Source organism: Callorhinus ursinus, unplaced genomic scaffold (assembly GCF_003265705.2).
Source record: "Callorhinus ursinus isolate GAN/ISIS: 27379988/994484 unplaced genomic scaffold, GSC_fseal_2.0 scaffold27, whole genome shotgun sequence".
In the NCBI taxonomy this organism is placed as follows: domain Eukaryota; kingdom Metazoa; phylum Chordata; class Mammalia; order Carnivora; family Otariidae; genus Callorhinus; species Callorhinus ursinus.
In genome coordinates, this window is record NW_027397089.1 from 20,751,939 (window position 1) to 20,766,183 (window position 14,245).

The 14,245-nt window shown below is 43.3% G+C and overlaps 1 protein-coding gene across 4 annotated transcripts in view; it reads right to left on the reverse strand.

Moving 5' to 3' along the window:
* The window catches only part of BORCS5 (BLOC-1 related complex subunit 5), a 98,376-nt gene extending 92,186 nt beyond the window's left edge, over positions 1–6,190 (reverse strand). The window contains exons 1-2 of one of the 4 annotated variants that reach the window (XM_025879844.2): positions 6,103–6,190; positions 3,044–3,187 (exon numbers count right to left, since the gene is read on the reverse strand). In XM_025879844.2, coding sequence (XP_025735629.1) covers positions 3,044–3,187; position 6,103 — 145 coding nt within the window. In that variant the 5' untranslated portion in view covers positions 6,104–6,190. The other 3 variants (XM_025879843.2, XM_073877966.1, XM_025879842.2) reach the window with 3 other exon arrangements.
* Between the last annotated feature and the right edge of the window lie 8,055 nt (positions 6,191–14,245).

The following is a 14,245-nucleotide window of genomic DNA, read 5'->3' on the forward strand; positions in this document are numbered from 1 at the left end:
CACCTAAAAATCCAAACAACCGCCCACCCACCACCCTATTTCCTTTTACAGCCTAGTGATCTCTATAATTGGCTTTGCTAGAATTGGAAACAGTCTTATTCCATGTACAAAACAGTGAAAAACTCAATGTCCTGATGCCATCTCGAGATGGGCTATCCCTTCTAGCCATGTGACTTGAGGTAATGCATTCACGCTCTCTGAGCCTCAATGTTTTAATCTATAAAATGGGAAGAATAATAATATCATGCAGAAGTAGAGGAAGGAGGAGAGGGGTTAGCTCCTACTATTATCATAATTATACTTATTATTTCCACCCAACGGTTCCCTTTGCCTGTCTTTTCTAATTACTGAGAGGTTTCTTCTTCACCAGTGAAACACCAGCATTCACTTAAATGCTTGCTGGCTTTTTTTGTTCCCTGCAGTCTGGCCCCGGCCACGTGCTGCCACTTCTCTTTTCATGCCACCCTCCGCAAGTAATTTCTCCACCTTCCTTAGCCAAATCCCAAATCGCCTCTTCATTGCAACTTGCCCCTCAGCAGCCTTCCTCTCTCTCACACACCTATTCTCAACATTCTCAACAAACAAGGTTCAAAGAGGGAGAAAACAAAAGCCAGGGAGACACAGCCAATGGGTAGCCAAGTCTCAATTTAAATCCAGGTATCACTGCAACCAAGTCCACCTACACCGCATTAACCGCACCGCGTTAATTATTCACTGTCAGGGTTCCTGGTGATGATTTTAAATCTGATGTTAGTTTCCCTGAAAACCAAGCCGATGCTTCCCCTACTAGTCAATTCATTATCATAAAATAAGAATTATATTTCCAATGCTTAGAAAAGAAACACTACCCCATGAAATTATTAAATATATTTCAAAATGCTGGGAGTTTTTTGGGTTTTGTTGTTGCTTGTTTTTAGTATTTCCCCAAAGTGAGGATAAATATTGGGTCACATAAGGGCCTCACCCAGGACTAGAAGACATTGGGAGGACACAGTTAACAAGCAGCAGAGGCATGAACTTGTGTGCCTGTGGGCAGTCCTACGTGCATGTCTGGAAGGCCTGGAGTACAGAACACAAGTGTCTAAGTTTCTAGAGATAAATTACATCTGATTGTCTTTTAATCTGATTGTACAAAGACACGTGGAGATAGAAATTTCATTAATGTTGGCTTCTCTGAAGAATCACATTATCCCTCAAAATAATGAAAACTATTAAGATGGGGAACAGGATATAATGTGTTGTTTCAGGTAAGAACCAAAGAGTTTCCCCAAGTCTAACACTGAGGCCTGTGGGAAAAGACTGAAAGCTTGGATTTCCTCACTGTAAAGCAGATGAAGTGCTGGGAAGAATGAAATCATACATGGCTCATCAATAAAGCATTATTTGTTTTACTTTTGTTTTTTTAGGTACAGTGCAGAATAGCATAACTAGTATTTGACATCAGTGATGAAGGTTCAAGTTCGACCTATCTGCCAGCTGTCTGATCTGACACAAATCATTCAAACATATTTACCCATATAAGGATTAAGGGGATGGCATGTGTCTGTGTGTGTGTGGAGGGGGTACCTTCCAATACATATAGCTATATAAATGTAAGAAGTTTTATATTATATTGTACCAGGTTAAGTAAACCAGGGCCTTATGTTCATTTATATTTCCTATTCTTTTGGAGGAAAAGAGAGACAGAAAGAGGGATTTTTTTTTTTTTAAGATTTTATTTATTTAAGAGAGAGACAGCGAGAGAAGGAACACAAGCAGGGGGAGTGGGAGAGGGAGAAGCAGGCTTCCTGCGGAGCAGGGAGCCTGATGCGGGGCTCGATCCCAGGGCCCTGGGATCATGACCTGAACCGAAGGCAGACACTTAACAACTGAGCCGCCCAGGCGCCCCAGAAAGAGGGATTCTTATAGTAGAAACCCTGTTCAGTTAATAGAAAATCAATGCCACTACTTAATGGATATGAAAATAACATAAATTAACATAAAATTAAAATATATAATGAAATTATCAGGTGAATAATTAAATTCATATTAAAAGGTAACTGGGTGGGGCGCCTGGGTGGCTCAGTCGGTTAAGCGACTGCCTTAGGCTCAGGTCATGATCCTGGAGTCCCGGGATCGAGTCCCGCATCCGGCTTCCTGCTCAGCGAGGAGTCTGCTTCTCCCTCTGACCCTCCCCCCTCTCATGTACTCTCTCTCTCTCTCTCATTCTCAGTCTCTCAAAATAAATAAATAAATCTTTAAAAAAAAAAAGGTAACTGGGTGGCAAAGCTGGCTGAGCATCTGACTCTTGATTTTGGCTCAGGTGATGGATCTCAGGATCAAGCCCCGTATCCAGCTCCCCACTCCTTGGGGAATCTGCTTGTCTCCCTCTTTCTCTGCATCCCCCTCCCCCGCTCATGCATGTTCACTCACACTCTCTCAAATAAATAAATAAATCTTTAAAAAATACAAATAAAAAAGGTAACTCTACCTCGGTAAACACTGATCAATATATGCTAATCCTCTCATACATACCCTCTCCTCTCATACAAAATGGTTGCCAGGATTAATTATAAGTGTATCAATGATCATAGAAATTTTCTCTATGAATCTGAACTAGTCAACCCATAGTCCAGACCACAAATAAGAGTGAAAATCTTTTCGAAGAAATATAACAGGTAAAGGCCAGCTCCAACACCATTCATTCATTCATTTACTCAGTCCCTACTTGATACCAGGCTCTAGTCCAAGTGTGACAATTCAACAGTAAACAAAACACAGAAAGTTCCTACCATCGTAGAGCTAGCATTCTAACAGGGAAACACAGCCAGTAAACAAGTAAGTAAACTACGTAGCAGATAAATGGTGATTAGCTACCACAGAGAAAAACAGCCAAAAGGGTTTCGATTCTAAACAGGGCAGCTAAGGAAGCTTCACCAAAAAGATGCCATTTAAGCAAAAACCTAAACAAGATGAAGAAGGCACATGGCTATCTGGGAAGAGTAGTGTAGCTATGCAAACCTTTCCAGCAGGTCTAGATAAGACAAAAAACCCAAGTTCTTACCTTTCAAAAGCGGCTGGAAGGTTGGAATCTCTTGCAACTTGATGACATCGGGATCGTTGCTGACGTTCCGTGAGGGCTGGGAGCCTGGAGCTACAACCACAATATCATCCATCTTGGCTCTATGCTTTGCTGGAGAAGGGGTCACTGAAAATAAAGTTACACTGCTCAAGAGCTGCATGTTAGTCAGCCCGCTCCGCCTTACCAAAGCTGTTTTCGGTACAGTCATTAAAAAAAATATATTTTTACATAAAAAAAATGTTAACTGTAGCTATCCTGCAGTGAGGGCTGGAAAAGGGGAGATGAATCATGGGGGACCTCTATTTTCTACTAAAAAAAACCCCTCAAACATTACAGGAACCTATAACATGCATGAAATTGCTTTTGTAATTAAAAATATCTTATTATTCAGCACTCAAAAATATAGGTAGATTATGTTTTTAATTTTTATTTCTTTGATCCTCCTGACATTGTCCCTATTTTACCAATGAGAAAATGAGGGTACAAAATATGGCTGTGACCAACCCAAACTCAATAGTGCTAGAAAAACAGGAAAGGAATTGGAGGTCTTTGGGATATTGGTATATGTGGCCCATCCCTGTGAAACTGAGGTTGCAAGCTGTCTAGCCACTTGATCACAGCAAGTCGGGTGTATTTAATACATCTTACTCATGGGGGGGGGGGGAATCATGGTTCTTAACCCTCTATGATAGATCTATTCCTGAGGCACCAGCCCCCTCACCCTTACAATTACAAGCACTAGTCCAAGAAGGGCAGAAATAAACAGTAGGTCCATTCTAGGCTGAGGCCAAATCCAGCAATTTGTAGGACCGCTAGACAGGCAGGTCAATTTCAGGTCCCTTGAGAGAAAGTAAAGCATTTGTAGGGAACTGATTCAAACCACCAACAACTTCCTAGACCTCTCCTCAAATATCTTCCTGGTTAGGGCAAGAATAAACCTTTAAAGTGGTTTACCCTCTAGAAGGTAATATTTGCAAGCTCATCAAAGTCATGTCTCAACGGTTGATGCTGGGATGTCACAGAACTGCCCTGCCTCCTGGAGGCTACAGTCTCCCGTGGCTTGGCATTTACTCTTTTAGAAGCTCTGCTACTTTTACTGCTCTTCAAGAAGTACTTGTTAACCTCTTTTGGTAAATTCCCTAACATTTCACAAATCCCAAGCCAGAAATCTTTTCTGCTACAAATTAAGTGATTTCTTTTTCCCCAGACCCCAGCAGAAAAGAGATTTCACTGGGTTCTAGATAATCTCTATCACCTTGCCTGTAAAATGGGACTGTAAGGATTAAATGTAGATACACGTAAACCGCTTAGCACAGGGGAATCGGCAAAGTCTAACCTATGCTGTTAGTTAGTATGCTACAGTACCAGAGTTCGTGCTGTTGGCCGTAGGTGAGCAAGCGTATTAAAAAGATGCTGCACTTCTTCCCCTCAAATATGCTTCTGGACTGACACAGAGGCAAGAAAATAAAGGGTAACAACTCTTACTGTATTTTCTGTAACAGATAAAATATTCTGGGCCTTCCAAGGAAATAGAAGGATGTATAGTAAAGCTAGTAGATGCTGCTCACCATTAAAAGCTGTCCCAATATAGCCCCCCAAATGAGGGTCTGAACTAGTCTTGAAGGACACATTTCATTGTGGAATAACCCTAAATCTGTCAGCTTCTACATTTCTGAATTACAGATCTTACCAGGCAGAGAACAGTTCTATGTATTTAAAGACAGTTGTGGATTCTAAGACTATTTAGCACCTTTCTTTTCCCATCTGTAAAACAGGGTTTAAAATTTCATAATATATACAAATATCGAATCATTAGATCGTACACCTGTAAGTTTTGGTTATATTTAGGCTCCAGATTTAATCCAATTTGGATTAGCAACTCCAGCGTATCCAGATCAGTCCCAGTTGTCCTAGGGTTTGTGGCTAACCAAAAAAATTAAAAAGGAGCATATGATCCTCAATTAAGCATCAGTTGTTTTATTTACTGAGTGCTTAGTATATTCCTAACACAATAATCCTCCCATTCCTATCTGAAACGCTGGGAGAAATCTTAAAAAATCGCAAGGGGGAAGAATAGAGAAAAACACCAGAGCCTACGGTGCTGGCCGACTCCCATACTATTAGAAAAGGAGTCGAGACACCTTCTCAAGGGAAAATGCAGTTTCTGGAGATGTTTGCACCCAAGGGTTCAAAGCGATCGTACACCTGTCACACATCCCTTCTGAAAAGGAACCTCCAAGACCCACTTTAAGAAGGAACATGTTCCTAGAGGTCCTGTCTATGATCCATCCACTCTGTGAACCAAAGCTCACTGTGTCAGTCATAAGTACTAACGCCAAAAATGAATTAGGTCGTCCCGTAAAGAGGCGGCGGTGCTGGGAGAAACAGCTGCTTTGGAAAATAAATAATAGGCATGGGCGCACACGCTGGTTTAGCTTGCAGTCACAGGCACTCATTGCCATCAGGGGAATGACGGCTAGGACAGACGGGGACTTTTTTCTCTTTTTTCAAGAAAAAAAAAAAAAAAAACATGGTGAGGGCTCTCTGTGCGTTCGTGTCCGCGGTCCCAGTCCCCACTAGGCTGGGAGGCAGCTCCCTCCGCAAGCGGACAGGGCCGGCTGGAGGAAGGTGGAAGTTAGGACACCGACCTGAGGAGTTCAGATCGTTGGGTCGGCTCTCGACCTCGGAGCTCTGCTCACTGCCCATGGTGCCGGCAGCGGTGGCAGCGGAGGAACGGCGGGCCAGGCGGTCACCGCTCCGGCGGCGGGACGACCGGGCAGGGGCCGGGGACCGGGGCAGGGATGCTACACTGAGTGTGGGCGCCGCTACAGGGCCGACCTGCGGAGACTGCGCGCCGGGCCCACGCAGGTGCGCGGGCAGCGGGGGATGGGAGGCCCTATTTGGGGAACAGACGCGCAAGGAAGCGCAGCCCGGCTGCACGAAGCTCGCCCGCTTTCTTCGGGGGACCCTAAAGGGAAGAGGTGAAGAACACCCGGCTTCAGCCGCGCCAGCAACCGGCGGGCGGCGCCGCTTTCACTCACTCGCTCATGCGCCGCAAGCTCGCTCCTTCCGGGACGCGGATTGGCGGCGCTGACTGCGCGCGGCCTTCAGTTCCGGGTTGGAGAGGCCACCACGCCCCGGCCCGAGGGAGGGCGGGTAGGGTGACCAGGGCGTCGTAGCCTTAAAGGGCCCGACCGCCTCAAAGCCAGAACGGCCCGAAAGAGTAAGGCCTTCCCTAGTATAATGATGTGTCGCCTTTAAGCATCACCCATATTTTGGCACTTTACTGTTAGAACTTTATAAGGGGGGGGAGGGATTGTTTGTTTTGTTGAGGTATAATTGACATATAACACTTTATTAGCTTCAGGTGTACAGCCTAGTGATTCAGTATTTGTATATATTGCAAAATTTTAAACCCTGTTTACAGATGGAGAAAGAGAGGTCCTAGATAGATTTAGGATTAGAATCCACAACTGTCTGCATGCAAAGCTTCTGTTTCAGTTCCGGAAGCTAGGAGTTTGGCAGTGGACAGCCATACAAAAAGTATAGATGGTGAAGGAAGGACCTGGAAGTAGAAAGAAAGGAAGAAATAGAAAACGCTGATTCACATGTTATGGTGTGTGTGCATCCTCAGAGGAAAGTGGATGCCCCAAAACACTTTCTGGGGACCTTGACAGTTATTCACAAGCCATTCCGAAACCAGCAAAGGTGAGGATAGAGTACAAGCAATACAAAATGGAAACCTCCAGTTTGGGCAGATCAAGGACAGAGACCTGGCAAAGCAGTGCCACCAAAGAGTTGGGTGGCTTTGGGATTCTCAGAACTTTGCAACTCATTTTATATGATTTCCCTCATGAAATTTCAAGCAATGTCCTAATATTTTATATTTATAAATATAATCTCAGAAGGAATGCCAAATGGACTGAATGATTAAGTCCCTTCCACTCTATAGGCTCATAGACATTTTGCTTATGTTACCTTATTTACTTTTCAAAGCAACCCTGAGGCCCACAAACAGGTAACTGCTTCATGGTCACCAGGTAGTAAATGGTGGAAACAGGATTTAGGACTGTCTGATTTCAAACTCATGCTCTTTCCTCTCCTCACCATTGCAATACTATGAGAAAATTGCAAAAACTGTTAATTCAGTATTTGGTGGGAATATAAAGAAAGAACTAAAAACTGCCTGAGAGATCAAGTAGGCTCCTAAGAGGTGGTGTTTGACTATAGTCTTGAGGCTTACATAAACCACCAGGGTGATGGGACCATTCCTTCCTGGAGAGCCCCTGGCTCCTCTCCCAGGTCTGCCATCTTTGGGGGTGGGCAAGAAAGTAGGGAAAAGGGGAATACAACACATGTTCTGGCTCTTGTTCTCCCTTTTCCACATCAAAGTATATTTATCTTGTGTTCCATGCCCTAATCCACACTGATGTGATGGTGTTATTTATGCTTCCCATTGGTTGAACATTTCATTCTAAACTGAACATTGTAAACATTCTCAACTGAAGAAGGAACAAATATATCATCCTATTCTCTCCTGGCCTGCAAGGTCTCTGCTGAGAAATCTTCTCATCACCTTATAGGGGTTCCCTTATATGAGAGAAAATGTGTTTCCCTTACTGTTTTAAAATTTATCTTTGTCTTTGATTTTAGATAGTTTTAATTGTAACATGTCTTGGAGAAGATTGTTTTGGATTGAAATTCTGGGTTGACCTATTATCTTCATAAACTTGGATATCTGAATTTCTCCCCAGGTTTGGAAGGTTCTCAGCCATTATTTCTTTACATATGCTTTCTGTTCCTTTCTTCCTCTTTTCTCTTTCTGGGACTCCAGTGATATGTACAGCCCCTTAAGTTCCATAGGAACTTTCTTCATTCCTTTTCATTCTTTTTTTCTTTTTGCTCCTCTGATTGGGTGATTTTATTTGATCTGTCTTCTAGTTCATTGATTCCTTCTTCTGTTTGGTCAACTAAGCTCTCGCAGCTCTGTATTAAATTTTTCAATTCAATCATTGTACTTTTCAGTGCCGGGATTTGATTCTTTTTTATGTTTTCTATATTGTTGTTGAACTTCTCATTTTGTTCTTGTATTGTTTCTCTGAAACTGTTAAATTGTCTAATCATGTTGTCTCTGAGCATCTTTAGAATGATTATTTTGAATTCTTTGTTGGACAATTCCTGGCTCTCCTTTTCCTTTGGACTAGTTACAGAAGTTCACTGTACTCCTTGGCTAGAGTCATGTATCTCTGATTCTTCATGATCCCTGTACCCTTGGATAGGTGTCTGCACATTTAAAGCAGTCACCTTCCCCAGACTTTATGGATTGACTTTGATAAAGGAAAACTTTCACCTGTGGGTGGGGGCTTGCTAAGAGCATGCTGTGACCCTGGGTCTAGTGGTACACAACACCAAGTGTTGGGGTGTGTGGCAGCTCTGGAAGGGAGAGGGCATGATGTCTCTTTGGCTTAGGCCACTGGGGTCTACAGCATTGACAACCATGTGTTGAGCACTGCAGGGTGTCTGCAGTGTCTACAAGGGCTGTTGGGGTCCTCAAGCAGCACCTCTAGGTCCAGCACCTAGGAACCTTGGGCTGGTAGCTGAAGGGGCGTTGGTGATATGCACTTGGCTGTGGGCCGCCAGCTGCAGACATACATGGAGTGGTGGAAGCCAGGGCAGGCAGCAAGGGCCAGTGTCATCTCCATGCTCAATGGCAGCTGCAGGGACTTTGGCTGTCAGCATGCACTAACATGGCTGCTAGATCTTGTCAGGCACAAGGCAGTGGAGACCAATGACCAGGGGTGGGGCTAGGGGTATGCAGGTGCACGGCTAGAGGGCCCAGCTGCAGGTAAGCATAGTGACGCAGGCCATGACAGTGATGCAGACCCACAAGCAGCTGCAAAGGCAGTAGCTGTCACTGTGCTCTCCTGTGGTTGCACTGTCTCCCTTCAGGCATGGGCACCGCAGTGGAGGCTGGTTACGGGTATCAGGCAGGTGGTGTGCAAGTGTACAGCTGGAGGGACTAGCCCTGAGTGCACACACATGCAGTGGAGATCGGCCACGGGGCTCTAGGCTGGCGTCTTGCACTTGCACAGCTGCAGAGGCCTGGGCTGGCTGCCACTGTGGTTCCTGGCCTGGGCTAAGGGTAGGAAGGAGCAGGGAGGAGGTCAGGTGGCTGATGTCAGTGAACACAAATGCCTGTGAGACAGAACCTGGTAAGCTCTGCAAGGGGTCCATGGCAATTGTGCTTTGCTCTTGCTGTCCTCAGGGGTAAATGCTGCTCGGTTTGGCTACAGAACATGTCACTATGAACCATAATTGCTCCCATTGCTTGGCACCAAGGAAGAACTTGTTCCTAGCAGTCTCTGTTTGTCTATATGTCTCAGCTTTGCCAGTGGGGTGAGACTGAGGCAGGACCTTTGTGCACTCTCCTGAAAGTCTGGGGAAGCTGGTCACTCACTCTGCTCTTCCTTGCCTGGCAAGGAGAACTCTTTCTAGCTGGGAGGTTTCCTCTTGGTGCTGAGCAATCCTGGTTTGGAGGATGGGATGATACAGTCAAGATGAAAGTAAAAAAACTCTCAAGTTTTTTTGTTGTACTGCATTGCTGATGTTTCTTAAGTGGGCTCCAGAACTCTCCCAGAGCTGTTTTTGTCTGTGGATAACTGTCTAATTGTTGATCTTTTTGTGGGGACAGAGGCTGAGATCTCCTATATCACCACTTTTTTTCCACTGAGTAGTTAAATAAAATGTGGTATATCCATATAGTAGAATATTATTTGCCTACCACCAAGGAATGAAATACTAAAACATGCTACAACAGAGATAAACCCTAAAAACATTATTCTACTGGAAAAGATCCCATCACAAAAGATCACATATTATAGATTCCATTTATATGAAATATCCAGAAGAGGCACTATAGGACACAAAAATAGTTTCGTGGTTGCCTAAAGCTGAGGAGGAGGGGTGTGAAGGGGGAAAGAGGGAGTCACTAACTGTTAATGGGTTTAGGGGTTTCTTTCTGGGAGTGAGGAAAATGTTCAGAATTTATTATTGTGGTGGTTGTACAACTTTGTGAACATATTAAGAACCACTGAATTGTACCATTTATTTTCTTAAGATTTTATTTATCTGAGAGAGTGTGAGCACAAGCAGAGGGGAGGGGCAGAAGGAGAGGGAGAAGCAGACTCCCCACTGAGCAGGAATGGGGCTCCGTTCCAGGACCCTGAGATCATGGCCTGAGCCCAAGGCAGACACTTAACTGACTGAGCCACCCAGGAGCCCCTAAATTGTACAATTTAATTAGGTGAATTGTATGGTATATGAATAATATCTCAATAAAGCTGTTACCAGAGAAAGGATATAGAAATATAAAAGATCTTCACTCCTTGAGTCAACATTTATTGGTAGCCTATAATGTGCCAGGCATTTCCTAGAGGCTAGGAATAAATGATCCAACAAGATCCCGTCCCTAACCTTAGGAAGCTTACAGTCTGGTAGTGAGAAAATTAATTAGCATTTATAATTAAGGATTCTGAGGGAGGGGCTTTAGAGGTAGAAGACATTTGGAACCAATGCCTTTTTGCACCTTTAAAATCATTTCCACATGAACAGCAACCTATGTGACTTATATACGCAATTGAACAGTCTTTTGGGGTTTATAAAGCACTTTCATAATGATGAGGGAAACAAAAGCAAGAGAAATGTGGCTTAAATTAAATCTCCTTACAGCTTGATAGATAGATACCTGACACATGCGGAGGAACCCATGGTTGCCTTAATGCCTTAATGTTTATGTTTTATTAAAGACTAAAAGTAACCTTAACAGCAGCTGGTCCCTCAAGGTCCTGAAGGCCTTGCTTCCAAATTCCTCAGAGACTTACGCTTTCCCTAACCCCCGCTAATTAAAAAATGTATATAATCAGTCACTCCTCATAATCCCAGTGCAGCTCTTTCTGCCTACGGGTCCTGTCCCTGCTATAATAAAATCACCTTTTTGCACCCAAAAGTTCTCAAGAATTCTTTCTTGGCTGTTCGCTCATGAACCCCAAAACTTCTAAATTTCGTCAATAATATTGGCCCTGTATGACCTGCCTATAAAGTAGATTACACTTTCTTTTTTTTTTTAAGATTTTATTTATTTATTTGACAGAGATAGACAGCGAGAGAGGGAACACAAGCAGGGGGAGTGGGAGAGGGAGAAACAGGCTTCCCGCGGAGCAGGGAGCCCGATGTGGGGCTCGATCCCAGGACCCTGGGATCATGACCTGAGCTGAAGGGAGATGCTTAACGACTGAGCCACCCAGGCACCCCTAGATTACACTTTCTTGATTTTACATGGAGGTTAAGGAATTTATTCTTGATCACAAAGCTAATAAGTAATAAAAGCAGGATTCAAATTTTCTGAAACTCATTATGCATCTATTCATTCTAGACTAGCTCCTCCTCCCATATCTCTATACTGCCTGGCACTCCAGCCAGCCAGTCTCCTACACCATAAATCTGCTTACCCCTGCCACCACATCCAACCAGTCACAAATCTGGAGAGCCTCTCTCCTTAATTTCTCTTCTAACCTCCACACCCTGTTCAGGGCCTCCTCACTTCTTCCATTTCTTGGAAAGCAGAAGGCCTCTGGCTTCACCTCCTTCAATCCATCCTATATATGGCTGGCAGACAGAATTTTTAGAATATTAATAAAGTATCTGGACCTGCCACTGCCCTATAAAAACCTTCAGTAATTCCCCATGGCTTCAGGATAAAGTTTAAAATTTGGCATATGAGAACCTTCTTGCTCTGACCCCCGCCTTTCTCTCTATTCCTCTAGGTACACAGGGAAACTTCATGCAGTCAGGATAAAATTCCCTGAATACTCACACCATTTTCTCTGTCTGGAATATTCAGCCTTTTTCTCTCCCTCTAACTAACCGAACTTCACCCTTCAAGGTTAACTTACGGTTGAAAACTTAAGTACACACAAAACTTACACATGGATGCTTATAGCAGCTTTATTCACGATTGCCAAAACTTGGAAGCAACCAAGATGTCTTTCAGTATGTGAATGGATAAACTAGTACAGCCAGACAGTGGAACACTATTCAATGCTAAAAATAAGCGAGCTATTAAGCCATGAAAATACATGGAGAAAACAAATGCATCTTACTAACTGAAAGAAGCCAATCTGAAAAGGCTACATACTGTATGATTCCAACTATATGACAACTGGAAAAGGCAAAACTATGGCAATAAAAAGAATACTGATTGCCAGGGGTTGTGGTGGGGGAGGGATGAATAGGCTGAGCACAGAGGATAGTTAGGGCAATGAAAATACTTTGGGGGCACCTGGTTAAGCATCTGCCTTCGGCTCATGTCATGATCTCCAGGTCCTGGGATCAAGCCCCATATCAAGCCCTGCATCGGGCTCTGGGCTCAGCGGGGACTCTGCTTCTCCCTCTGCCTCTTCCCACTACTCGTGCTTGCTCTGTATCTCAAATGAATAAAATCTTTTTTTTTTAAGATTTTATTTATTTATTTATTTATTTATTTGTTTGTTTGTTTGACAGAAAGAGAGAGAGGACAAGCAGGGGAAGCAACAGAGGGAGAGGGAGAAGCAGGCTCCACAGTGAGCAGGGAGCCCAATGTGGGGCTCGATCCCAGGACCCTGGGATCATGACCCGAGCCGAAGGCAGACGCTTAACTGACTGAGCCACCCAGGTGCCCTGAATAAATAAAATCTTAAAAAAAAAAGAAAATACTTTGTATGATCCTATAGTGGTGGATATATATTATTACACATTTGTCCAAATCCATAGAGTGTAATACACTAAGAGTGAACATAAGGTAAACTATGGACTTTGTGTAATTATAATATGTCAGCGTAGGGTCATTAGTTGCAAGAAATATACCTGTCTGATGGAGGATGTTAATGGGGAAGGCTGTGCATGTGTGGGGGCAAGAGGTATATGGGAACCTTCTTGTCAATTTTATTGTGAACCTAAAACTGCTCTAAAAAAATAAAATCTTTTAAAAAATATTAAATTTTTCATTTTCTCCCAGAAGTCCAGATTATACGTCCCTTTTTGAGGTTCCTTAGCATCTTCTAGCATTACATTAATTCTTTACACAATAATTGATTTGATTGTCTGTCTTCTACACTATAAGCATCTTGAAGGTAGCTCCAATGTCTTATGGGTCTTTCATTCCCCCTGCACGTGTTTAATACATGTTTTCTGAATAAAATGCATTTTAAAAAATCTGCCTCCACATAAATGGTATCAGGAGAAGAGGATCAAGAATCTTTTCAGGCAATGAGATGAAAAGAGATTTTTTTTATAACTTGAACACAGTTCATGTCAGTAGAAAAATTTTTTTCATTATTTTCAGCAGTGTCCTCTGTTCAGTGTCATAACTGAAAAAAAGAATATGTCACTTCAACAATAACAGGTTCATTGTTTAAAACCCTAAATCTGAAACTTCTAAGTGAAGGAAAGTTCTACTTAGTGACTAGCAGGGACTATCCTGTGAAGGGACACAAAGCATGTGACCTTTCCCTACCTACACCCTCAAGTATATTATCTGCAGAGATAAAATGTACTGTTTACATCAGTTTTTTGCTGCAACAGCGAAATTACTCCAATGCGAAATCACTCTGGAGTTTACTTCGGTAACTTTTTTTTAAAGATTTTATTTATTTATTTGACAGAGAAAGATCGAGAGAGCACAAGCAGGGAGCGAGCGGAACCGGGAAAGGGAGAGGGAGAGGCCAACTCCCAGCTGAGCAGGATGGGGGGTGCATCCCAGGATCCTGGGATTTTGACCCCAGCAGAAAGGCAGACGCCTAACCACTGAGCCACCCAGGAGCCCATGGTAAGTAACTCTTTGAAACCAAATATTTGCAACATTTTTGTAATTCAAGAGTAGGTCATCCTCTGGATACAACTGGTAGAGTTAATTTCATTCAAAGGACCTTTGTTCACATGTATTCTCAGTCAACATATAGCTATTGGTTCTAATAGCTATTGGTTAAAACCAGAACGGCTGCATCAGGCCTAGAATAAAAAGTTATAATGGCTTAATGCTTTAGGTTTGAAAGCTCTTCCACAGGGAGCAGGTAGAGATGTTGCCTAAGGTTTAGACCTTTTGCGAGTTAATTATCAGTGGTTTGGTAAAGTTGCATCTGTTTGCACTTA